The following is a 26,121-nucleotide window of genomic DNA, read 5'->3' as shown; positions in this document are numbered from 1 at the left end:
CTTGTTTGTGAGTTTCCTGTCATGGCATCTGGTTTGCAGAGCCATCAGGCTGCTGGACAATGATAGACCCCTTTTGCCTGACCCATCAGCTGCACTCTTTTGACGCTACAGTATTGTGTTCTCCTTTTATGGATGTGCAATTGGATGAAACAACTGAGAATAAAATACTTTCGTTTTCCATATGTCCAACATTCAGCTATTAATGTGCACTCAAAACCTGCGTCAGACTCAGAACTCTGAGAGGGACGGGGAGAGTCAGAGGCTGCCAGAATTTGCAGAGGGAAACAGCAACTTTCTCCAGGCTGAGAAAACTGCCCAGCAGAAGTCAAGGTAGTGAAAACACCCCTCTCTTCTGGTGGAATTAAGCAGAGGTGGGGATCCCTCCTGCAGGAGGAAATGGAGGGTGGGGGGTTGGGAAAATATTTTGCAAATGCTACAATGCACCTTTCGCACTTGGTTTTGTAGGGGCAGTTCGTGGTTGGAGTCAAAGTCTGCCCTTCTGGGTGATGCTCTAAAAGGGAGGGAAAAGGGGGGGCACAATCCATGCCAAGGATTCACCCCTTTCTCTTTTTATATAATTTTTATTAAATTTTCTATTTTACAATTTAAAATACTCATTTTACATCCTTAAAATATCAGTGACTTCCCTTCTTTTCTTTCCAAGGTTCCTTTTGCATATCATAAATTCCTTCATATGTTACAAAAACTATACCAATCTGTATCCATTATTAAATGCATCAAAACTTATTTACACCGTTGAATTTATCTTAATGCTGCCAGCGTTTTCAACTGTACACAATTATTTCCCATATATTCAACAAACATTATCCTGTCTTCTCAAAACGTATATTTTTCTTGTTCTCTTATTCTATATGTTAAGTCTGCAAGCTGTGCATATTCTGTCAACTTAAGTTGCTATTCTTCTTTGGTTGGGACCTCACTCGTTTTCCATTTTGGGGCTAACAAAACATGGGCCTTGGTGGTGGCATATATAAATAACCTTTTTTGACACCTGGGAATTTCAGTGTGAATTATCCCCAACAGAAAGTGTGGCCTTATGAGGCTTTGCCCTCGGGTGGGGAAAATATTGCGCCTGGGAAAGGGAAGTGGGAGTCAACAGACACTCAAGGAATAGTTTCGGAGAAAAGGCTTTTTATTTCTACCATCCATGAACTGGTAGAAGGAGCAAGTGTGACAAGTCACAAGAAGCATGCATGAGTTCACAATCATGTGCACAATCATATCTACCCCTTTCCAGTTCCCTCCTCCTTTCTCCTCCCTCAGGAGTCCTCTGAGCATGTACAGAAAGCTGTCTTGGGACTATTGTGGACTCCTGGCAGGAAAGGGGGTTGAGGGGGTTTTCAGTGTGTTCCCGTTGTTTCATTCTTGTGCTTTGGCATGCTTCCCGGAGAGAAAGCAAGTTGCAATGTGGTTCTGAGAAAGGCCTGAGAAGACAATGGGCTCTCTTCTCGACCTTGTTGCCATCTTTTTAGTTACAGAAGAGAGGAATGTTTCTGATGCTTAGCTGCTGAGAAAATGATTTTGAGAAGCTTTGAGAAGCTTTGAGCCTGCTTGGGGGGGGGTGACTTCGGGCCTAGACTTCGGGTCACCTGTCCTCACCTCCTACAAAAGGACTCTGGTTTGGGGGGGGGAGTACGGTACTTTTAAACATTTTTTCAATTCATTATGAATAATTTCCCAATACTCTTTTACAAGTCCACCACATATGAAAGAACGTTCCCTCAACCTCTTTGCATCTCCAGCACTTACCTTGTACATCTTAGCAAGTCTACTCAGAGTAAAGTACCATCTGTAAATGTAGTTCTCCTTCAAAGAATAACATGCTGTAAACTTCAAGTCACTTTTCCAGAGTTTTCCCCAGAGGTTAAACTCTATATTGTGTCCTCTATCTATTGCCCAGTGTGTCATTGAGACTTCGACAAGCTCGTCTTTTGTTTCCCAGTCTAATAATAAATTATACATTTGGGACAAAAGTTTCTCTTTGTTTTGTAGAAGTTCTTTTTCAAATTGTGAGCTTTGGTCCATAAAAGCATTTTTCCTGTCTGTTTTAAACATTTCATGTAACTGATGATATTGCAGCCACTCTGTCACGTGGCTCCCTACACTTTCCGTTGATTTCAGTTTAGGTTCCCCCTCTGTAAAGTGCAGCAGTTCCCTGTAAGTTGCCCATTGTCTGTCCATATTAACTCTCTTAATTGTAACATCCTCAGTAGGAGAGAGTCATAAAGGTGTTTTCCTTTCCAGCAGATTTTTATATTTCTCCCAAACGCTGTACAAATTCTTCCTTGGAATATGGTTCATAAAACTTTTATAAATGTTCGCCTTCTCATGATTTAAAATTCAGCGTATCTCCTTCCCCATCGCTTTTCCAGTCCCGAAATCCCAGGAATTAAGGAGTGGCGCTCTTGAGTTTTGTGCAAACGCTGCAGGATGGGCAGAAATCGCAGAACATTGTTATTGTTAACCTAGAGGCTTCTCTCCCCCTCAGAAGCAAGAGGAGTGAATGGCCCTAAGCGGTGTGAGGAGGACTGGTTCTGAGGAGAATTTTAGACGCTTTCCCCTCAGAAACATTTTCCCGCTCTTTTTCCTGAGGCCGCCAGAACAGCAGGTTCAAAATATTTCCCTTCAAAGACCCTTTGGCCAGTCAAAGAAATAAGATTTGTGAGGGGAGTTCATCATGAGGAGTTCAAAAGGTTCCTTTCCCTGGGGCAGGCGGGGGGGGATTTGGGGCGCCAAAGATGTTGCCGAACTGCAACTCCCACCGGGGGCCCCAGCTAGCCTGGCCAAAGGGCCGGGTGGTGGGAGTTGTAGTTCCTCAGCCTCAGGAGGGGCCAAGGGTCCCCCACGCCTGCCTGAAGGGACGGCCCCATCCCATTTATGCCGGGAGGCAAACTCCTGTCAGCTCTTCCACCCCCTGAATACACAGAATTCCCTCCTCCATCTGTGAGGGGTTGGAAGGGTTCCCCCAGAGCATGGCCCCTCTGCTGATAATATTTATTATCACTGTTGTTGTTTCTACACCGCCCTTCACCCAAACATCTCAGGGCCCTCGACTGCTTTTGCTCCAGAAAGCCTCTTCTCTCCCAATCTCATATAAATTGAGGCTGGTTGTGGCTCAATGACGAGGGAAACCTTCCTCTGCTGCCAAGAGCCCCCATGTCTGAGGCCAAGATGGAGTCCCTGCTGACAACCTCTTTCCCAAAAGCCCCGGGGGGAGAACAGATCCCCCGTGTTGTGACGTGGGGTTTGTGATCTCAGCTCTCTTGACATAATATGCTGGAGACGGTTCTCTAGCAACACTTCTTTATTAAGGCAAACAAGACTGAAGCCTGAGGGGGGGGAAGCTGCATTTATAGGGACAGGGGACTAGCAAGAAAGGATACATTTTGGAGGGAACAATATCAGGCAATCACAGTCCTGCCTTTTGGAGGGAACCAATAAGACAGAGGATCCAAATACAGCAGTGTAAATGAACCAATAGTAGCTGTACCCTCTGGAACCAAAAGGCAGTTACTTTACCCTAATGCAAATACAGACAATAATAATACAGATATAAAATCCTTTGACTCAATACACAACACCCCGTGATGTCAATCCCTGCTGTATGAAGCCAACTAGCTTCCATGGACCCATTTTGGGTCAGGATACCAGGAAAGGGAGGGTTGTGCAACTAAGGACCTTGTTTCTGCATGGATCCGACTTGGGGGAGGCCGACGGAGGGGGTTGGACTAGATGGCCCTTGGGGTCCCTTCCAACTCTGCGATGCACCGCTTAAGAGCCTTTTTGGAGTGAAATGCTGACGATCTCGCAACTTCCTTCTCCCCCGGAAAGTGATCTTTGTCCCTGTTATGTATTCAGTGCTCAGTGTTTGCCTGAGCCCCTGTACTCTGATTTAATACATGCTATCCAGTCACAGACTATTTCAGGATTTGGGCCTCTGCCACTGACCCTTAAACTCTGAGTTTATGATTCGCAGCTTGGAAGTTGTCTTCTTCTTCTTCTTCTTCTTCTTCTTCTTCTTCTTCTTCTTCTTCTTCTTCTTAACTCTTTATTAAACAGTCAACATTAACTTACACAACAATACACAGCAATACGATATTTACATCACACGCTACAGTTCTTTTTTTATTAAAGATTTTATTGATATACAGAAGTATGTGTAATGTAACATTTTTACAAATCAGTTTCATTTGTTGAGACATTAGGAAGAAAAAGGGTGGAGGGGGGAAGATAGGTGGGGGTGGGGTGGGAATGTTTCTATTTTACTTAATATATGTGGGGTTTTGTGTCAGCGTTGCTTGCGTAGGCTCTCTGCTGTTCACTTGTGTTCCTTCGGTGGTGAGAGAGGTTGGGGTTGGCCATGGGTGTGGCTGTTTGTTTGTGGTTGGCTGTGGTGGTCTTTGTTTTTATGTGTTAGTGGGGTGGGTGAGTGTTTTGGATCAGGTTAGTCATATTGATTTGTTTGCTGTTGGTGGATTACAGTGGTGCCTTGCAAGACGAAAAGAATCCGTTCTGTGATTCTCTTCGTCTAGCAGTTTTTTCGTCTTGCGAAGCAAGCCCATTGACGGACTAGCGGATTAGCGCTATTAGCGGCTTTTAGCGGCTTAGCGGATAAGCGGCTTAGCAGCTTAGAAAAAGGGGGGAGGGGAAAAAACCAGCAGGAACTCGCAAGACATTGTCGTCTTGCAAAGCAAGCCCATAGGAAATTCGTTTTGCGAAGCACCTCCAAAACGGAAAACTCTTTCGTCTAGCGAGTTTTCCGTCTTGCAAGGCATTCGTCTTGCGGGGCACCACTGTATTGTCATTGTCTTGGGCTGTGTATGTGATAAAGGGGAGATCACACACTACAGTTCTTAAAATCTACTTTACAAAAGAAAAAAGAAAATTTCAAAGGTGGGTTGCAGTGTTTTTATCCTGTTCAAGCTCACTTTAAAGGTGGCCAAGGAGTGTTTGTGAGCAACTTTCCCTTACAGTGGTGCCTCGCAAGACGAAATTAATCCGTTCCGCGAGTCTCTTTGTCTTGCGGTTTCTTCGTCTTGCGAAGCATAGCTATTAGCGGCTTAGCGGCTATTAACGGCTTAGCGGCTTAGCGGCTTTAAGAAAAAGGAAACAAACTTGCAAGAACTCGCAAGACGTTTCGTCTTGCGAAGCAAGCCCATAGGGAAATTCGTCTTGCGGAACGACTCAAAAAACAGAAAACTCTTTCGTCTTAGCGAATTTTTCATCTTGCGAGGAATTCGTCTTGCGGGGCACCACTGTACTTCTCACAATCTTCTCCCTGGTGGCCTGCACTCTGCAGCCTTTCTGGGTGGCCTTGTGTCAAGTAAAGCCCAGGGGAAGGGAAACCCCCCCCCCATGGGGCTTTTTCTGATCAGAAAGCACAGGGAGCAGGCAGGATGCAAGGCGCTGGGGATCTTATTTATTTATTTTTACTTGGAAGAAAAAAAAATCACATGCACCACACACCTACTGAAATTCTAAAGAAATTCTGAAGTGTCAGCAGGATGAGACAGAAAAACCGAAGCCTCTTTCACAGAAGGAGAAAACTGTTGAGAAATGGAAGGATAGAATTAAGCACAGCATAAATTTAGGCTAGTGGGAATAGTGACTGAAATATACTCAGAGTCCAGTGTGGATTTCATGCTCTTTATTCAGCTCATAGTAGTGAGGAATGGACGTTCCCCTGAAATGTCTGCTTTATATACATTATTTGCACAATGGACCCCACGTGATTGGCTAGTTCCGGGATTCACCTGTAGGCCAATCAGGTTGCGGATTCACTTCCAGCTGGAGTTGGGTTGGGTGGCTCCTATGGACCAATCAGACTGCTGCATTCTGGATCCTATTGTTCTAGGACCAATCAGACTGCTGCATTCTGGATCCTATTGTTCTAGGACCAATCAGACTGCTGCATTCTGGATCCTATTGTTCTAGGACCAATCAGACTGCTGCAATTTCGATCCTATTCAACTCAGTACATAATAGCAACACAACCCCAGGGTCATTAGTTGTCATTAAACCTTCAAGTAAAAGTTTTGGCACAATTAGGAATGGGCAATTCACTCAATTTCAATTTCTCTTAGGGTTGTCATAATTCAAACAGTGAAAATCTGCTGCCATGAGTCAACAGTGTAATGCAGCAATTAAAAAACAACAGCAAAAAGTTAATGCAATCCGAGGCTGCATCCACAGAAGTCTAGTGTCCCGATTTAGGGAAGTCAAGTACCACTCTATTCTGCCCTGGTCAGACTCCACCTGGAGTACTCTGTCAGGTTCAGGGCATCTTTTAAGAACGATGCTAACAGGCCAGAAGTGTGCTGGGGGAGGAAGAGGGTGGCGGGGGGGAGCACACCACCCCTGGCAGCACGATCCCAGTGGGATTCCATCGCGGCTGCCACACACACACACACTGTGCTCCCTGCCCCCACCTGCGCTCCGCCACTGCTGGGGCAGGAGGCCAAGATGATGAAGGGTCAGGAAACCAAGCTTTTGGGGGGAGTGGTTGGGGGAGTTGGGTGTGGTTAGCCTGGAGAAGAGAAGATTGAGACATGACATGAGCGCCATCTTGAAATACCTGAAGGGCTGACACAGGGAAGATGGAACAGGCTCTTTGCTGCTGGTCCAGGGGGCAGGACCGGAACCAATGGATTCAAATGTCAAGAAATGACTTTCCAGCTGATGGTAGAAGCTGTTCGACTGTGGAACAGACTCCCACAAGGGGTGATGGAGGTTTTCTTGGAGGTTTTCAAGCAGAGGTTGGATGTCCACCAGGGATTCTTCAGCTGTGATTGCAGCGGGTTGGACTAGATGACCTTTGGGTGTGCCTTCCAACTCTACAATTCTGTGTTCCTCTACAAAAGATTTTCTACAAGTAATTTGACTCCCATTGTGCCATGAACTTCTTGGTGCAGCACAAGGAGTAATATAAGAGAGCAGCAACTTCCATTTCAGCTTGTATTCCTCACGATCAGCGCTACTTCCACTGCAGTTTGTTTCTGCCAAATACTACTTTGTGTATCTTGCTGTTAGCTTATGGCAGCTTCATTCGTGATTTCTGCCATAAATGTTGTCGTTATGTGATTTGGCTGGCTGCATGTATGAGTTCCCCACTTTGATAGCCTCCTTGAATACTGCGCCGGATAGTTGGGATATAAAACTGGTGGTGGTAGTGGTAAAATATTTCTCTACTATCCAAAATGTTCTCAGCAGGCACAATTCTCGGCCAAATGGAAATTCAGTGTAGGAAGCACCCAGTGGTTGTGCATGGAAAATATTGCTCTTCCCTTCCAGCTCCTGTGACCCCTTGTGCCCCCCCAACCCTTTCCAGAGGGCCTGCATAGTGTAGTGTCTGCCATACAGGGCTGCAGTGGGATTCCCCTGACTTTGGGCCTAGGAATCCTGTCCAAGCAGCACCCCCATTGGCACATGATCCCTTTCCGAGGTTCAGGGTGATTTCCTCTCCCACTGCAATTCTGCGTGACACAGTCCCCTTTGTTCAGGGATCACAGGATAGAGTTTTCAGCTGCTACAGGGGACTGTGGATGGGAGGGAAGCAAGAAGAAGATCAGTTGCACAAGCTTTCTTGAACATGTGCAACTATTGCATACAAACGTCTAATTCCCGCTCCCCACCCCCATGATGTGATATTCCCTCCTCCCCCCCTTTTTTTTTGACTGTATGTTAGCATCACTCTTTGGATGGTAGTGCCAATATTTCTCTTTTCCCCACACGCATTGCATGCCCAATAATCTTTCCAGAGTCCTTCACATCTCTTGTTTCTTGCAGGAAGGTGAAGGCAGGAGAGCAACCTGGACCTGAGCCATGGACAGATCAGACGACACGGTTGAAATACCAGCCCTGGGCCGCCCATTCCTGCTGGGGATGCTGTACGACTGTCGTAAAGATGCCCTCATCCCAGGTAGAGCTGGTGCAAGGAAGAGTTTATACAGTGGTACCTCGGGTTAAGAACTTAATTTGTTCTGGAGGTCCATTCTTAACCTGAAACTGTTCTTAACCTGAAGCACCACTTTAGCTAATGGGGTCTCCTGCTGCTGCTGCTCTGCAGCTGTGGAATTTCTGTTCTCATCCTGAAGCAAAGTTCTTAACCCGAGGTACTATTTCTGGGTTAGCGGAGTCTGTAACCTGAAGCGCCTGTAACCTGAAGCTTCTGTAACCCGAGGTACCACTGTATTAAAAAGCAAAAATTACTCATATCAGGATTAGCAGTCGGCCCAAACAGTGCAGCTTCAGTGCTAAATGTGCTCCTCAAATTCATTTTCAGCATTACTCTCTGCTTCCACATCTTTTGCCAAAGTTTGTGTTCCTTTATGTTCTCTGCATTTGGACAAGACTTCCATTTATTAAAAAGAAGTCTTCTTGCCCGTGATAGCGTCTTTGCTCCTTAACCTTGCTGGCATCGTCTTGGCCCAAATCATCAACATCATCTGCCAATAAAGATTCAGCAGGTGTGTTCTGTTTCAATTTTTTAAAGCTTGCCGAAAACCTTTGTAGTCCACCAGGCCTGTGCAGACCATTAAGAATACATCTTTCCACAATTATTTGTTGTTGTTTAGTCGTTTAGTCGTGTCCGACTCTTCGTGACCCCATGAACCAGAGCATGTCACGCCCTCCTGTCTTCCACTGCCTCCCACAGTTTGGTCAGACTCATGTTTGTAGCTTCGAGAACACCGTCCAACCATCTCATCCTCTGTCATCCCCTTCTCCTTGTGCCCTCCATCTTTCCCAACATCAGGGTCTTTTCCAGGGAGTCTTCTCTTCTCATGAGGTGGCCAAAGTATTGGAGCCTCAGCTTCACGATCTGTCCTTCCAGTGAGCACTCAGGGCTGATCTCCTTTAGAATGGAGAGGTTTGATCTTCTTGCAGTCCATGGGACTCTCAAGAGTCTCCTCCAGCACCATAATTCAAAAGCATCAATTCTTCGGCGATCATCCTTCTTGATAGTCCAGCTCTCACTTCCATATATCACTACTGGGGAAACCATGGGTGAGAGACACTGTAGTCTTCAGCCTTCTTTATGGTCCACCTCTCATTTTTCTGCTTTTTAAGATGCCGTCTAGGTTTGCCATCGCCTTTCTCCCAAGAAGCAGGCGTCGTTTAATTTCGTGACTGCTGTCACCATCTGCAGTGATCATGAGCCCAAGAAAGTAAAATCTCTCACTGCCTCCATTTCTTCCGCTTCTACTTGCCAGGAGGTGATGGGACCAGTGGCCATGATCTTCGTTTTTTTGATGTTGAGCTTCAGACCATATTTTGCGCTTACCACTGTAACTAAGCCAAGTTTTACTCCCTGTGTTTTCTGACTGCTGTATGGAAAAGGACATGAATCTGACCTTCGGAGAGTTTTTAAGTAAACCATTATGAACTTATGAAACGTGGTCTTTTCCGATGCCAGAGTGGGGGGGTGGGGGACTATTTTGGAAGGAACTCACAAGCACATATTTTAAAGGTCTGACAGCCTAAATTTCCACACTTTGCTTTGCTGCATATTTTGTGATTTTAAATCTGCTGGAGTTCTCTCACCAAAGTGTTTTGCTCATGAAATGTTCACATTTGTTCCACTCTCATATCTGGTCAAATATTTTCCCTGCCTTTTGCCAAGTTTTATAAAACTGCACAAACCTCTTTCATTGGGGATGACAGTGGGACAAAATTCATGAGTGCAGACATTGTGGGCAATGATAGCTCTATTTTAATGCCTTGTTTCTCTGTACACCCTTAGCATTAGGCTAATTGTGTTCTACATTTCTGTGACCATACTCAAGCCTTGAATATTTCTCTGCTTTATCCCAGGAATCACCCTTTGGGACCAGGACTCGCTTCAGAAGGACTTGTGTATCCAACCAAAACCAAAGACTGAATATGAAATCATTGCATCTGACTCCATCGATGATAAGGCCTCTGCCCTCAATGTCCCTGCATCACTCAAGGCCAGTTTTTTGGGTGGAACAGTTGAAGTGGATGGATCAGGCAAATTCCTTCAAGACACCAAGAAGTCCACGAAACAGGCCAGAGTCACTCTACAGTACAAAGCTACCACCAAGTATTCACAGCTGACCATGAGCCATTTGGGGATCCGAAATATCACTTATCCAGCTGGTTTTGAGCATCGCACAGCCACGCATGTTGTCACTGCCATCTTGTATGGAGCCCAGGCTTTCTTTGTGTTTGACCGAAATGTCTCTTCTTCCGAGTCTGCTCAAGACATACAAGGAAGCCTCCACGCTGCGATCAACTTGATTAAAGTCTCTGTCAAAGGGGAAGCATCTGTTGAGATGAAGGAGACGGAGAAAGCCCAAATGGAGAATTTCAGCTGCAAGCTCTATGGGGATTTTTCTTTGGAAAGTAATCCGGTGACTTTTCAAGATGCCATGAAAGTCTACAGTGATCTGCCCCAAAAGCTCGGGGAGGATGGAGAGAAGGCTGTGCCTGTCAGAGTTTGGCTGTACCCATTGGCCAAGCTAGATTCCACAGCAGCTAAGATGGTGCGTGAGATCAGCTTAGCACTGATCTTTGATGCTCAAACTATCTTGGAGAATCTGAATGAAATCAACATGCGATGCAATGATCTGGATATGAATCCTGCTGCTGAAAACTTCCCAGACTTAAACATGAAAATCAGTAGATTCAAGGATCTGTGCAAGCAGCACAGGCAGACTTTCCAGAAACACCTGGCAGAAATCATGCCTTTGGTCCGGGGAGGGGGGGAAGAGGAAAGTGTTCTGGTGGACATTTTAAAGTCCATTAACCAGTCTCCCTTTAAGAACCAAAGACTCAGTGAGTTTTTGGATGCCAAGCAACAAGAAATTAATTTGGTGAATTCTTACCTTATTATCCTAAGTGGAATGGAAGTAATCTCTTCCCAGAACAAACTGGAAGAAATCGTGCTAAATCCTGTGAATGAGTTTGTTGTCTCATTTACCTTCACTTCTTTACATGATGAGGAACCATTTTTAGCCACCTTACAAGACTGGCTTCATAAAGATTTTTTTCAGGAAACAGCAAATTCCACCAGTGGCCAGTCGACACCCAAGAACAATGAAGCCTGGTTTAAGCACCAAGAGAGAATTCGGAAGGCTCGTAAAGCTGCCAAATCCATTACAGATTTTGCCCGGGTCAATAAATCAAATGAGAAAACCCGGTTCCTTGTGGCTTCTGTCCCAGATCAGATCAACCCAGGTGCTTCTATTTACCTCTATGAAGATGGGGAGATGTTCAGCAGGAACTTTGAGCTGCCCTCAAAACCTCTCCCTCCCCTGGTTGGCCAAATTGGACATGAGAGTGTGCAGCTGACATTTCAACCAGCTGACTATGGGAGGGCTTCAATCTCCAGCTATCAAGTAGAGTACAAGATTGCAGGAGAAGAAATTTGGAAGATTGTGAATACTGACGACAGTCAGGAGACATTCCAAGTGAGAGGGTTGAGCGCAAACACAGAATACCAGTTTCGATACAGCGCTAGGAGCAAACCAGGACTTAGTGAGACCAGCAATGTTAGTAAATCTGTACAGACACTTCCTACCAGCCCTCCTGGGGAACTGAGAGAGCTATTCGCAGAGTCTTCGAAAATCAGTATAGCCTGGGAGAGCCCAAAGATCATTGGCCAGGGAGCTGTTATAAAGGAATACAAAGTGGACTACAGTGAAGAGGCTGGAGAGGCAAAAAGCAAGGACAAAGATGAATGGGCTGAAAAAAGAACAGGGAAGAAAACAGAGTTCTGTGAGATTGATGGTCTGAAGCCCCAGACACCCTACAGATTCAGAGTCTCAGCCATGTGTGCCGGTGGGGCTGAGAGTGAGCCCAGCAAAGAGATTGAGGTTTCCACATCATTGGAAGGAGACAAGAAGAGAGTAGCTTGTCAATACCTCTAAGGCAGCACCCGCGTGGAGGACGGGCCACCAGCAGTGTATGCTCTGCCCCTGGAGCCCATACAGGATGTCTCTGGATCCTGTCTAACATACCAGCTAGGGAAAGAGAATATTCAGGCCCCCAACAAAGTGATTATGGTGATGGGAACAACAGGGTCAGGGAAAACCACTCTCATCAATGCAATGATCAATTATGTCCTGGGCGTGCAATGGGGAGATGAATTCCGATTCAAACTTATTCCTGAAAATACCAACAGAAGCCAAGCTCAAAGCCAAACATCAGAAGTGACCGCCTACGTTGTCCACCACCACAAGGGTTTCCAAGTCCCCTATTCCCTCACCATTATTGACACTCCAGGATTTGGAGACACAAGAGGAATAGAGCATGACAAGTTGATAACAAAGCAGATACGGGAGTTTTTCTCCTCCCCAGGGGGCACTGATCATATAGACGCCATCTGTATTGTCGTCCAGGCCTCTTCTGCTCGTTTAACTCATGCCCAGAGATACGTTTTTGACTCTGTGCTCTCCATCTTTGGCCAAGATATAAAGGACAACATCCAAGTCCTGATCACATTTGCAGATGGACAGACCCCTCCTGTTCTCGAGGCCATTGAGGAAGCCAATGTACCATGCGCCAAGGATGCCAAGGGCACCCCTGTGCACTTCAAATTCAACAATTCAGCACTGTTTGCCAACAATCCTGTGGAGCCTGGAGGCAACTTCAATTTTGATAAAATGTTTTGGAAAATGGGCACCATGAGCATGAAGACCTTCTTTGATTCATCCCACACGCTAGAAAGCAAGAGCTTAACATTGACAAAGGAAGTGCTCAGGGAGTGAAAAGAGCTTGAAGCTGCTATTGAAGGGTTGCAGCCCCAAATCAAAGCTGGACTGGCCAAGCTGGAAGAACTGAGGAAGACACAGGAAGCCCTGGACAAGCATCAGGTTGACGTGGCGGCAAACAGAAACTTTACATATGAGGTAGAAGTAACTGTACCAAAGAAGGAGGATATATCTGGCATGGGAAAATACATAACTAATTGCATGTATTGTCACGTCACTTGTCACTATCCTCGTTGTGGTTGTGCAACTATCAATAGCAGCACAGGAAGATGCACAGTCTGTCCGGGCCGGTGTGTGTGGAATGTGCACTACAATCAGAAATACAATTTTGAATATATAACAAGAAAAGAGAGCAGGACCTATGAAGAACTGAAGCAAAAGTATGAACGTGCCTCTGGTGAGCTGATGACCACAGAGAAATTGCTTGAAAATCTTAATGAGGACTATGTAAAGAATGCATTGTGGGGAGATGTGGGGAAGTTTGATGATTGACTGAAATGAGTTTCGAAATGGTCAATTCTTCTCTCTTCTTCTCTTTCTCTGTTTATAATTGATGTTTTTCTGTGTAAATGATTGAAGATTTCTATCTGTAAAAAATGCAATAAAAATAATTTTTTAAAAAAAGAAAATCTTAATGAGGACTATGAAGAAGTGAAAGACATCTTAGAAGAGCTCATCAAGAAATCATCTCAAAGCCTCCGGCGCCTTCAGAAGATTGCACTGAAGCCCAATCCACTCTCTGCGCCAGAGTACATTGATCTGCTCATCATGTCCGAAGAACAGGAGCTGAAGCCTGGATATCAGGAGCGAATCCGGTCCCTGAAGCAAGTGAGGAAAGTAGCTGAGTTAATACAGAAAATTGCCAACAAGGAGCCTCTGCTGCCTGGAGAGCAGAAGCTGTATGTTCAAATCGAAGAAAAAAGTCCTCTGCATCAGGCCCGATTAGGAAATGTAGGGAAGTTCTTGTAAACTGGTTTAGACAAGGGAGTCAAATATAGCTTTTCAGGCACGCTTTGTTTGCTTTTGGCTATCAGCAGAGAGCTCAGGTTCTGTGAGTGTAATTCAGACCAGTGTCTCTTGCTCTCTGTGCGTATTTGGGTGAAGGTGGCTGTGGAAACATTTGCAGCTGTTGTGAGGTGAGCTTATCCACATCTTCATTTGCCCGGCCAGTTTCGCTCGGGGAAACCTTTAGTGCTGAATCAGAACTAACAGAAATCGGGTTATCCGTGGAATGCCATTTGTTCTGATTTAGCACTAAAGTGCGGGCTGGGGGAAAGCAGTGGGGCAAAGGCAAAATTGCTTGGAGCTGTGCCTGGAAAGTGTGAGACGAGAGGAAAACTGCTTGGAACCATGCTTCCCAGGCACAGAACAGACAGAAGTGTGAACAAGCCCTTTGTTGCTGCAGACAAAATGCTTCCCAGTCATTATTCCTACCACCTTATTGTCTAACTGGTGCTGGGTGAAATGCTGTTCTCTCCAGGGATTTGTATTATCTCCAATGACTGTCAATAATAATAATAGGGAAAGTGAATGGGGCCTCATATGGAAGTGCTGCTTCTAACCACCCAGCATAAGAACATGTCTATGAATGTGCCTGGAACGTGATTGGAAACTTGGGGTGTTGCAGGAATGCTCTTGACAGGAGCTGCTTATGGCCCCTTTGTCCTAGCAAGCTTTTGACCTGCCTGATTGATCTCTCTCCCATTCTTCCTTGTCCATAGAATATTGGAATTGTAGAGTTGGAAGAGACCCTGAGGGTCATCTAGTCCAACACCTGCAATGCAGGAACTCTCCTTCATTGAAGGTTTTTAAGCAGAGGTTGGGTGGCCATCTGTCATGGATAAGTATCCATGGCAGATGGCCACACAACCTCTGCTTAAAAACCTTCAATAAAGGAGAGTCCACAACCTTCAGAGGCAGTATCTTCCACAGTCAAACTACTCTTACCATCAGAAGGTTCTTCCTAATATTTAGTCAGAGCTCCTTTCTGGTAACTTGAATCCATGGGTCTGGTTCCTACCCTCTGGAGCCCTTCAGATATGAAGATGTTTCTCATGTCTCCTCTTAGTCTCCTCTTCTCCAGGTTAAACATACCCGGCTCCCTCAACCGTTCCTCATAAGGCTGGGTTTCCAGAGTATATTTTCAACTGGCAACTGATTGGAATCTCTGTGTGTGTGATTACTTGTAATATTTTTTTCTTTCATTTTCTTATTGCTAGCCATCTAGATGTCTTTTTGAAGATCCAGTAGGATATAATTTCTTTTTGAAAACATTTAACCCTGGATATATCTGCATTTTGGGGGAGAATATTCTATTGCTCTTTGTACCAGCAGTGCCAAAGAGGCTCCCTGCCAAGGAATTCCTGGAGCTGAAGCAGAAATCCAGTCTGAAGGATCCATGCCTAGAAGCCATATTCACCAGCAGGCGACTAGGGCATGACCAGATCACCTCTGCTGGCTGACAACAAGGTCAGACCAGATCCCACCTCTTTCCCTGCACTGGGAGACTGCTGAGAAACTTGACTGTGTCTTGTGCACTTTGCATTTTGAACGCTGCACGCTGTAACCATAATTGCCCACTGATTTCTCCCATGTTTGGGGAGTCATGTTTTACTGCTCCTTGCCTGCTTCCTGCAGCCTCTAAATAAAAGCTACTCTGTTCTTTAAGAAGGGTCTCATCACTGTCTCCTGAGCAGGGCCTGTGCAAGACATTTTGCTACCTGAGGCAAATTACAAGATGGCATCCGTTCCTCATACAGAAGTCGGACCAGCAGTTGGACCTTAACCCACCCTGACTGCTGAGAGAGTGTCTCCACCACACCTGAGGCAGCACGATATATTTTAGTAGGGCCAGGAGGACATGCTGGGTAGCAGAGCTGTGCACCACATTCAGTTGAAGCCCAAATCCTTTCCCCAGTTTTTTATAATTAAGGTTTTATTCAGACTTTTCATATTACATTTCATTGAAAAGCAAACTGATCTAAAGAAGAACAGAAAGAAAGGTGCAAAGTCCTCTTTGACAGGTGGATCTTAACTCTTATCCCACACAGAAGGAGGTGGAGCCTCCCAACTCTCACCTGGGAGCTTCTCTTTCTTCTCCCAGCTTCCCACCTTGGAAGATCCTTACTTCCCTGCCTCTCACACAGGGTCCTTCACCAGCCAGCCATCCGCCCAAATCCTGAGCCACTTCAGAGGGATCTGGCCTTGGGTCAAGCTGGGTCGAGACAGCCCCAGATCAGGTCGGGCCCCTCACTGCGATCCAGAACTGTCATGTGGCCAAACTGATGGTAGCACCAGGCAAGCTTCTGTGGAAGAGTCTGCCCATGAACTTGCCTTACTCCAGAGAAGTCCTGGGGGTCATCTTTCCCAGGATTCCGACTGGCAATGGCTGCCTCATGCAGAGGTCTCTCAAGTCCTAGTCCAACACTCTAACCACTATTCCACACGGACTAGGATGGTTGGGAAATGGCTCCCCAGCCGTGACTTAGCCAAATATCTCAGTTTCAACCATTTGTTCAGATTATTCTAAATCCGATTGCAAATGTATTCTGGTTCATAAATGCAGACGTTTTGGGGCTTTTAGGGAAGTTTTTAATGTTTAATAGATTATTGTATTTTAATATTCTGTTGGAAGCCGCCCAGAGTGGCTTTGGTAGAAATAATAAATTGTTGTTGTTGTTTTCTGCTAAACTAGAATTGGTAATATGTGAGATTTCCCCCTGTCATGATCAAGTCTGTCTCCTGTGAGTGTAAAGGGAAGTTCTCTTTCTCCAGATTCATTGACTACTCCAGATTCATCGACTAGATTTAGCTAACACCCCGGGATCTCTATTGACAATCACACCTGCAAAAATGGAATCTCCCCATTGTCTATATGCATGCCCTGAAATGGAAGGCAAGAAATTTGCTGTTGGCCTGTTTCCCCCCCCACATTTCCTCTCTTCTGGTATTCCCCCTCACAAGGCAAGCATCACACAGCAGGGGAGTGTGTGTGTGTGTGTGTGTGTGTGTGTGTGTGTGTGTGTGTGTGATCCTGACAGGACCCCAATGGCAATCTGGGAGACTGGAAGGGGGACTTTTCAAATGAAAACCAGTTTGCAGAAGGTGACAGCTGATCCCCTCTAGGATTGGTGCTGCAGTGACATCTGGCAGTGGCGAGAGGAACTGCAGTTATTGAATCTGGATCCATGGCAAAGTTTGCAATAGTTTTCTAGTGAAATGGAAACAGAGACTGCGTTTTGCAGAAGCTTGGTCCATTTTGGGGGCAGAACAATCTCCAGCTGCAGAAGGGAATGGTTGGTAGGGCAAAAGAGATCAAGCTGCTCTCCCTTTGAAAGTCAACAGGTAACAGGCACACGCAAAATGAGTTTCTCCTGACATTTCCCATAGCCTCCAACATTTCTCCGATGAAAATAGGGACGTCCTAAGGAAAAGTGAGACATTCTGGGATAAAATCAGAAACTGGAATGGCTTCTGTAAATCAGGGATGTCCCTGGAAAATAAGGACACTTAGAAGGTCTGATTTCCAAGCAAGCAAGTCATAAATTTCATAAATTGCACATCCTGTTCCCATATCGGCCTGCAGTACAAGAAAGGAACACACCTATTATTTTAATGCATGTCAGTCACAGAAACAGCACAACATTTTACTTAACAATTTCTATTTTAACAAAAGTGACTGCAGACTGGCAAAGCCAAAAAAGGAAGAAGCTGCTGTTAAGTTGTGGGTGAACATATCAGATGACACAGCGATTCTTCAAACAGTTCTTGTTTATTCACAGGCCAAAACAGAACTGAAGGGTTCAGCCAGCCTGCTTATATAGAGCTCCAGTACAACGCAACTGTAGCAACTTTCTGTAACTATCCAATCACTGAATGTCACTTTCAATCCCTTATTTGCATACGTGGACCTGAATGAAAACTATCTACAGTATCCCCCTGCTGGCCCAGGGTGATAACTTCAGTACATAACACATTTGGTCTGACTTGCTTGCAGGAAAGTGTGAGTTGCGTGACAACAGGGCGTCAGAGACAAGCCCATACTCCACACCTCGCAGGGGCATTTCTCCTCCAGAAGTCGGATCTTTCAGGCTCACTTTGAGGGGGGGGGCTGGGGAAACGGCCCCTTTCCAGGCACAAGCTGCCCACCCACTATGCATTTTGCATGTGCCAGAAGAGGGCTAGATTGAGGTTTGATGAGGCCTCAGCTACAGAAGGTAATGGGGCCCTTTCTATGTCCAGCTGTCCTTTGTAAACAACAAATGGTCACTGTTTTTTGTGTTGAATATATGCTATATGGTAATTTATGGCAGTGTTTCCCAAACGTTTTTGGGCAACGGCACACCTGTTTACCGAAAAAAAATCTTGCGGCACACCACCATTAAAGCCCCGCCCCGTGACGTCAGCGTGCAGCGTCACGCCGGGAGGGACGCACAAAAGTGAACGTTTTTTCCCTTCCCCTTGCCGGGGTGGGAGGAGGCAGCAGAGCGAGGGACTGAGGGACGGCGGCAGCTGAGGCGGCGGCGGCTGTTGTGGTGGTGGCGGCGATAGCGGGCGGAGGAGGAGCCGTCGCCGGGAGTTGCTGCTGCTGCTGTTGCTGCTGCTGCCCGGACATGCCGGCCTCCTCCTCCTCCGCTGTCTCGCGCTCCTCCCTTTTGCGCGCGCTGCCCCGCCGCTCGGCACCACCACCGCGGAGCCGCCCCCGGCTCGACGCGGATCCTCGCCGCCGCCGCCTCTCGCCGCCCGACTCGCCCGCCTCCCTCCCACGGCACACCAGCCGGTGTCTCACGGCACACTGGTGTGCCGCGGAACACCGGTTGGGAAACACTGATTTATGGACCTCATAGGTATCTAAAGCCATTTGCACATAACAAAATACGTGGGGGGTTTTCAAACTAATTGTTGAACTGAAATACAATTAAGAAGTATATTTACAGTGAAGTATCAAGAAGGCTGATTGCCGAAGAATTTACGCTTTTGAATTATGGTGCTGGAGGAGACTCTTGAGAGTCCCATGGACTGCAAGATCAAACCTCTCCATTCTGAAGGAAATCAGTCCTGAGTGCTCACTGGAAGGACAGATCGTGAAGCTGAGGCTCCAAGACTTTGGCCACCTCATGAGAAGAGAAAACTCCCTGGAAAAGACCTTGATGTTGGGAAAGATGGAGGGCACAAGGAGAAGGGGACAGCAGAGGATGAGATGGTTGGACAGTGTTCTCGAAGCTACCAGCATGAGTTTGAGCAAGCTGAAGGAGGCAGTGGAAGACAGAAGTGCCTGGCGTGCTCTGGTCCAGGGGGTCACAAAGAGGCGGACACGACTAAAGGACTAAACAACACAATTAAGAAATATATTAATAGTGAAATACAATTAAGAAGTATATTAATAGATAACGTTTGTAGGATTTAAGGAAGTTTTGTGATAATATTAATTAGAACTATTGTTTAAAAAGAAGGTAAAAGCAAAATAATATTGTTGTGCATTATTAATGGAAGAAATGTGAAAGAAGAGAGTAAAATGGGGGACTATCAGACAAGCTGAAGGAAGTCAAAAAGGAGAAATTAGTGATAAAAAGAAAAGATGTTTTGATTGTATAATTTTGTATTGGAAAATGAATAAAAAGTGTTTTTTTGAAAAAGTAGTAGTATATTAATAGTGAAATAATTATTAAGCTCTAACTTAAAATGATTTTTATTCATAACAAAATAATGCAAACACATTGGCATTTGGCAATAACAAAAGTTCCTTTAGAAACACCATTTACAAAGACTCATAATCTAGTCTCCAGAAACTTGCTATAACATGAAATAATAATAGGTGTAAATATATGATGGAAACTACTAAAATAGCAGAATGTAGGCACCCTGTATATAGAAAGGAGCAAACCAGGGATATTTGAGGCAGCAGGCGGGGCCCAAGACTTACATCATAGGAGCCGACACAACACAAAAGGCTGTTGCTGGATGTAGGTTTTATTTTATTTGCTTTTTATCTTATATTTCGGAAATGTGCATCCAGGGTTTTTTCCCCTTTAATATTTTGCCCCCCCAAGAGAGTGGGGGCCCTGAGCTCTGGCTTGTTGAGCTTGTACCTCGATCCGGCCCTGTGCCAGAATCGCTCAGCCTTGGAGGTGGCTGGACGCGGAGCTCAGCATCCCGCGATCGCGCCTCCTTTGGTTCCCAGACCCCCTTCAGGAGGGCGGGGAGAGCGGCGGGTTCCTGGAAGCTCAGCTGAGCGCGCATCTCCCTCCTGATTCCCTGGCCAGAGGCGAGACCCGGGGAGAGCCTTGCGCTGTCCCCGTTCAGCTTGCAAGAGGGAAGGGGGATCGGGGCCCATGGGCGATGCCAAGTCCATCGTCCGAGGTCCCTCCTCCTGGCACGAAGCCTGCCCAGGGCAGCAGGAGTCCTCACGCCCAGCCCGCGCTGTCCTCTTGCGCGAGTCTCCCCGCGTGATGCGCGAGGACCGGGAGACAAAGCGGGGATTGTGGGGCCTGGAGAGCCGCTGCCGAGCCCCCCTCCGCCCCTCCCCGCCCGCCCAGCTGGTGCGCAAAAGCTCCGCCCGGGTGGATGGAAACGAAACCAAAGTGCCCTCGCTGTTGCGCCCCGCGTTTGCGTCTGCCTCCCGCGGCCCCGAAAGGAATTGTGTGTCGCTCAGTTTCTCCTTCATTTCTTTTTTTGGGCTCCAAAACTTCGGGGGTAAGATTCCGGGACGCTGCTCCCGAGGAAACCCATAGAGGTTGCTCCGCTCCCATATTTGGGATCCAGAGTGCAGCGCGACTCTCACGTGAATAAATCGGAGTGAGGGGAGGTTGTGGGGAGGGCGATTTTGGCGTGTTAGCTAGGCAGCTGATCGCCGGAATGGCGCTCTGTGCCTTAATCCAATCTATCCTGATGGACGTCTTCTTTTTTCATGCATTTCTTATTTATTGATTGACTAGTTTTATATATATAAATAAAATAAATCACTTGAATAACATGCAAGAACCTAGGAGCCAAGTCCTAGGGGCTGAGGTCCCTTCGCCCCCCCCCATAAAATATTTTAGGGGGGGCAAGTTTATGGGCACTGCCATTCAAAGGTCGTGTGGTCAATTAGGTGGGGCGGGGGTTACCTGGATGCCCAAATATGTTATTCAAGTTGGCACCCTTGTAGAAGAAGAAAGATAGCACAACTGAATTAAAATATAAATTAAAGCATTTGCATAAAAGAAAAGTGGTGGCAGTAATGGCAGTGGCCTGCTGTACTTTGGATTGTTCTGATTACCACCATTTGGTTGCCAAACCCCAAACCCAAAGTCTCATTTGGGTGCATTTTGGCTCCCCTGCTGCAGAAAGTGACCATGAGACAACTGATAATATCATCATTTGTCAGTCTTAGACTCTTAAATAGTAGGAGTTGCCAGGAAATTGTCCTGTTCACCTCTGCGTAGTTCCATCTTTCAGATATCACGATATATTAATATATCGCGATGTTCATATCACAATATTGAAAACTAGTCATCGCCCAGCCCTACCTGTCGCCTTTGCGCTGGAGAAATGGTGCCAATAGAGGGGCAGCGCCATCTCAGACAACATTCTGCCCAGTAGTAGATAGCAAAGAGATCGTTGGCAAAGAGATCTCGCCCAAAATTGTGAGAGATCTCGCAGAGCATGCCAAAGCTCATGCAGTGCTAACAATACCTTGTATGGAGCACAGTGCTAACAATACCTTATATGGAAATGTTTGCAATACAACTACTAGAAGCATTGTATGGAAGCAATAGGAAACTGTTTGCATTAGCAAAGCAAAGGTAAAGAGGTATGTCTTCAGGATTAGGCAGGAATCATTCAACGCAGCTGATTTGCAGAGGTCATTGCCTCTCAACCCTAGAGCACAATGTTGCTTTGCTGATCAAAATGAGAAAAACCTTGTGTGCCACCTCTGTCTCCTTGAGGGAAAGGCAGTAACAAGGGTAAACTTTTTTTAAAAAATGAACTACCGGTAAACATTTTTTTTTTGCCTATTCTACCTATTGACAAATTCTTATTTCCTCCCCTCCCCCCACAGCAGCATATATTCTCATAAAGTAATCAAGCTCAGGTGGTTCTGGATGTAAGGGATGCTGAAGCCACTCTTTCCCTCTTCCTCAGATGCAGAATGTTGCAGAAAATGCCCAGGAGATCAGCATCCAAACAAGGACAGAAAAGTTTGGTGACACAGCATTGTTCTCATAGCTCCCACCTGAAACAAGAACCACAACATGAGTCATTCATGTATTATTATCCTTCTCATAGGTGCTGACTCCATGGGGCCTGAGGGGGCCCGAGCCCCCTCAAAAATTCGTTTGGGGGGGCTCTGCCCCCCCAATAATCTCGGGTGCCCCTCCAGCAGAGCGCCACCACCGCCCCTCCCCCAGCCCAAAATGCACAGGGTCGGGCTGCATGCCTCCTGCCCTCCCTCCTGAGCAAAAGCTCCACCCAATTTCCTTCGGAGCTGATTAATAGGCGCAGCACGCTCTCCCCTATTCGCTCACGAGGAGGCGGTGCCACTTTATCTGCATATTCATGAGCTTATTAATTATTCATGAGCTTTCGCGGGCTCCCCCAATATTTTTTATAAGTCGGCGCCCCTGTCCTTCATGCTCCAAAAGGGGACATCCACCCCCCACCCCCGTCTCTCTCGGCATTATTGCACCCCACGAGCACATTCCACACCGTGAAAAGTACGTGAGGAGGCTGCAGAGCTGAGCCAGTGAGGAGTGGGGCCCAGGAGGCAAAGGGCTGTGGCCAAGGGAGAGTCCTCAGGCATCTTCCTTCAGCTCCTGGGCCTGAGGGTCCCCATCCCAGATATAGGGCACCGTTAGCTTTCTTTTGCTTTCTTTGCCTCTGCTTTGTAACTATAATTTTAACTCTGCTATTTGATGCTGCTTTTACTTCATTATATTAGGGGTTGACATCCAACATTAGACATATCCAGAGTGGGAGCAATGAAATAAATTGACTTACATCTACTGGTATCAATAGGTCTACTGTATGACTAATGACAGTTATCCCTCTTCCATTCTTGGAAGGAAGGAAGGAAGGAAGGAAGGAAGGAAGGAAGGAAGGAAGGAAAGAATTGCTTGGGTTCTTACCACTTGCATATGCACAGTTGTATTTGCTGAATTTCCCAGCAGAGTCGAGCTTTATGCGGGTTGCACCATAATCATCCTTTCTGGAACTTTCAACCCTGAACTGCTCATAGGGTGGGATCAGAACCTCGTCCTCAATGGGGCAGGAAGAAAATTCTCTGATGAGAACCCCATGACAAGTGTTAATCTCAAAGATGGTTTTGGCCACAGGCTTTCCAACTCCCGATTTAGGATCTGCAGCGAAATCATGGGCAATCCATTCTTGCCGTGATGAGGACGTGAATTGACCGAAACGGATCATATCCTTAACAGTAGCACTGAAGTGGATACTTCTGACCCCTCGAAACACCTTGTAGCAGGAGGTGTTGGAGGTCCTCAGGTCCTGAAGGGCTCTGGTCAGGAGAAAGTGGAAGGTCTTGAAGTTGAAATTATTCAGGTAATATTCCTTGGATTCCCCAGCTTTTCTTACAGCTGCGTTGAAATCAGGATACAACTTGGGTTCTTCAAGGGTATAAGCCATGATTGCTGCAGCGTACTCTGGCTTGAGGTTTCTGGGCCAGTTACTATAATACATCAAGCGGACTGCTTCTCTCCAGGCTTCGCCATAAATTTTATTTTTGAGGAACTCTGTTTGGTTTAGCCGTGCAATCTCCTTCTCCATCTCACAGCGCACATATTGGTCATCGAAGGAATCCAGGGCCATGTCAAGTGTTAACTCGTTGCCTAAAAAACGGTCTTGTCTTGGGCTGCAGTTAGGGGAGACCTCAAACAGAAAAGAACAAGATGGGTAAGTAGCTTAGCGTACGAAGAGGCTGGGAAGGTGAGACTTTGCGATAGAGGCTCCTATCACAGGTCAAGTTACGCAGCATGCCTGACAGATGGCCATCCACCCTCTGCTATAAAACCTCCAAAAAAGGAGTGTCCTTTAATCTGTTTCTACTCTATTTTTGAAAGTTTTAAAGTCCAGATTTAAGATTGAATTCTGGCCTGAAGCCCACCTTTGCCCCCCCTCCACCCTCCAAGGTGCCTTTTCATACCTGATTGTCTCCTGTGAAGATTCCCATCAGATGCAACACCAGGACTCTGTGGAGAGGGGACTTCATTGTCCACACTGTTCGTTTTTGAGGTGAAGCAAGTTAGCTGCAGGCAGAGCGGATATCTCTCTCTGCACGCTCGCTTCCATTTGAAACTTACTTGCAGCTTTATGTGTTTTTTCTCACAGAAACAGGAAACAGGCGGATTTGAGGTTTCATGGGCGGAGAGGAGGCGGGGGAAGCTCCTTTCCTCAATGTTTAACTAAGTTCATTCTAGCAAAAACATACCCAATGATAGGTCTTGTTTTTCACAGAGGGAGAGGCTTGTTTCTCTACATCCTTCCCCTCAACACCATCAAAGAGCATTTCAATGTGCACTTCTGGTTTGCTACTCAGCCACATTAGAGGGGCGACTATTAGTATACAAAGGCTTCCATAGCTTGGGATCAGTTTACTTGACGGATTGGCCTGCCCGACTCCCATCTCTGGAACTGGGACTTTTCACAAGTGCAGAGCTGTCTTTCCCATTGGTCTTAGTGGCTCATTGCGCCAGGGCACCGGCCTCTCAGGGGCACCCCAGCGAGTGTGGGAGCTGCGTGGCTTTGCCTCCCCTTTCCCTGCACGCCTGCCAGCTGTGCCCCCTCAACCATAGGGCTGGTGGACGTGCAGCTTCCTTCCCAAGCCTCCTCGGGAGGAGAGCAATCCCTGCAGAGGCTTGGGAAGGGGTGACAACTCTGGGGAAGGGGGAGGGATCTTTGCACCACGGCACCGGATATGCTCAAAATGGCCCTGCCCAAGGGCCACATAATCTCCCTCCTTCATTGGGCAGGCTTCTTTTAAACACTGCTTAGACTTCCTTTCCACAGAGACATGGAATTTCATTGGGTACATTGCTTTTAAAAAGCTATTGGTTTGTAGATATATCTTGATAATTCAGATATGTTTAATGTTTTTAAAGTCTGTTTTCATCAGTATTTTAAATTATATATGTGTGTGCGTATCTTGCTAAATAAGAATAAATAAATACATGACACCCCACTAGGGATGTACCGTATTCCATAGCTTAGGTTCGGGTTAGGGGTGGGCAAATTTTATCTTCATTTCTCATTTTTCGATTCTTAAGTCCAGTCCTCCACATTTCCACATCAATTTGTGAGTATATATTTGCTTCATGTCCTGCTGAAAATTCACCCCATCTTAGTTCAACTTACTCCTAATATACATAGATTTATATGAAAGTTTGTCTAACACGTACAAGCTTGCAAAGCAATTTCTCCTAAAATAATGCATTTCTCTATTCCATTTTTGACAATAGTGGTACCTTGGTTCTCAAACTTAATCCGTTCTGGAATTCCGTTCCAAAACCAAAGCGTTCCAAAACCAAGACACACTTTCCCATAGGAAGTAATGCAAAAAGGATTAATTCATTCCAGACTTTTAAAAACAACCCCTAAAACAGCAATTTAACATGAATTTTACTATCTAATGAGATCATTGATCCATAAAATGAAATCAATAATCAATGTATTGTACTATTAAAATGAATAAGACAGTATTGTAGATAATAAAGAAAATTTTAAAAATTATTACCTGCACTGTTGATAGTCATTGGATGGGGGGGACTTTTATCCATTTCCGCAGTCACACAATGAATCAATCAATCAATCAATCAATCAGTAGTTGAACTGGGTTCCACACAGTCACAAAAACTAACTGGAAAAGCCTCAAAAACAAAAACGCAAAATAAATAGCAAAAAGTGCCAAATACAGTGGTACATTGGTTCTCGAACTTTATCTGTTCTGGAAGTCCATTTGACTTCTGAAATGTTCAAAAACCAAGACGTGGCTTCTGGTTGGTGCAGGTGCCCCAGAAACAAAGCCAACAGCTGCGTCGGACGTTCGGCTTCCAAAAAACGTTCAAAAACCGGAACACTTCCGGGGTTTTGGTGTTTGGGAACCAAGGCATTTGGGAACCAAATGATCACTGTATAAACTTTTATATGCACTATTTGCCCTGACATGTGCATTTTTACGCACATTATTTGGCTAGAGGACTGGCTTACAAAACCCAAAGAAGTGAGAATTCCAAAGATGGCTGTCTTTTGTTTTTCGCGCTCTTCAAGAAAGTGTGAATTAGGTTGGTTCGCCTTTAAATATGAACTGGAGCACATTTCCATGCCCCCCCCCCATTGCCTCTCTTCTGGTATTCCCCCTCACAAGGCAAGCATCACG

At 46.0% G+C, this 26,121-nt stretch overlaps 2 protein-coding genes and 1 long non-coding RNA gene across 5 annotated transcripts in view; 2 read left to right on the top strand and 1 right to left on the bottom strand.

The window, feature by feature from the left end:
• LOC309515136 overlaps nucleotides 1-20,943 on the top strand; it is a 99,980-nt gene extending 79,037 nt beyond the window's left edge. Inside the window, exon 2 of the long non-coding RNA XR_014212310.1 lies at nucleotides 20,485-20,943. This is a non-coding gene — a long non-coding RNA (uncharacterized lncRNA). The remainder of the gene's footprint in view (nucleotides 1-20,484) is intronic.
• The window catches only part of LOC309515002 (erythroblast NAD(P)(+)--arginine ADP-ribosyltransferase-like), a 187,533-nt gene extending 163,342 nt beyond the window's left edge, over nucleotides 1-24,191 (bottom strand). For 2 of the 3 annotated variants that reach the window (XM_082192585.1, XM_082192583.1), the window contains exon 1: nucleotides 23,893-24,191. In XM_082192585.1, coding sequence (XP_082048711.1) covers nucleotides 23,893-23,958 — 66 coding nt within the window. In that variant the 5' untranslated portion in view covers nucleotides 23,959-24,191. Of the gene's footprint in view, nucleotides 1-21,354; nucleotides 21,967-22,858; nucleotides 23,619-23,892 lie in introns of those variants that run through there. The other variant, XM_082192584.1, reaches the window with a different exon arrangement.
• On the top strand, nucleotides 124-12,981 carry LOC309514883 (stonustoxin subunit alpha-like). Its single transcript, XM_082192321.1, has 3 exons — nucleotides 124-330; nucleotides 7,807-7,939; nucleotides 9,832-12,981. The coding sequence occupies exons 2-3, from the start codon at nucleotides 7,843-7,845 to the stop codon at nucleotides 11,907-11,909; spliced, it is 2,175 nt and encodes a 724-aa protein (XP_082048447.1). The 5' UTR covers nucleotides 124-330; nucleotides 7,807-7,842; the 3' UTR covers nucleotides 11,910-12,981.
• Nucleotides 24,192-26,121: the final 1,930 nt, after the last annotated feature.

The sequence above is a fragment of the Podarcis vaucheri genome, assembly GCF_965113315.1.
Source record: "Podarcis vaucheri genome assembly, chromosome: 12".
NCBI classification, from domain to species: Eukaryota; Metazoa; Chordata; class Lepidosauria; order Squamata; family Lacertidae; genus Podarcis; species Podarcis vaucheri.
This window is presented reverse-complemented; position numbering and strand designations above follow the sequence as displayed.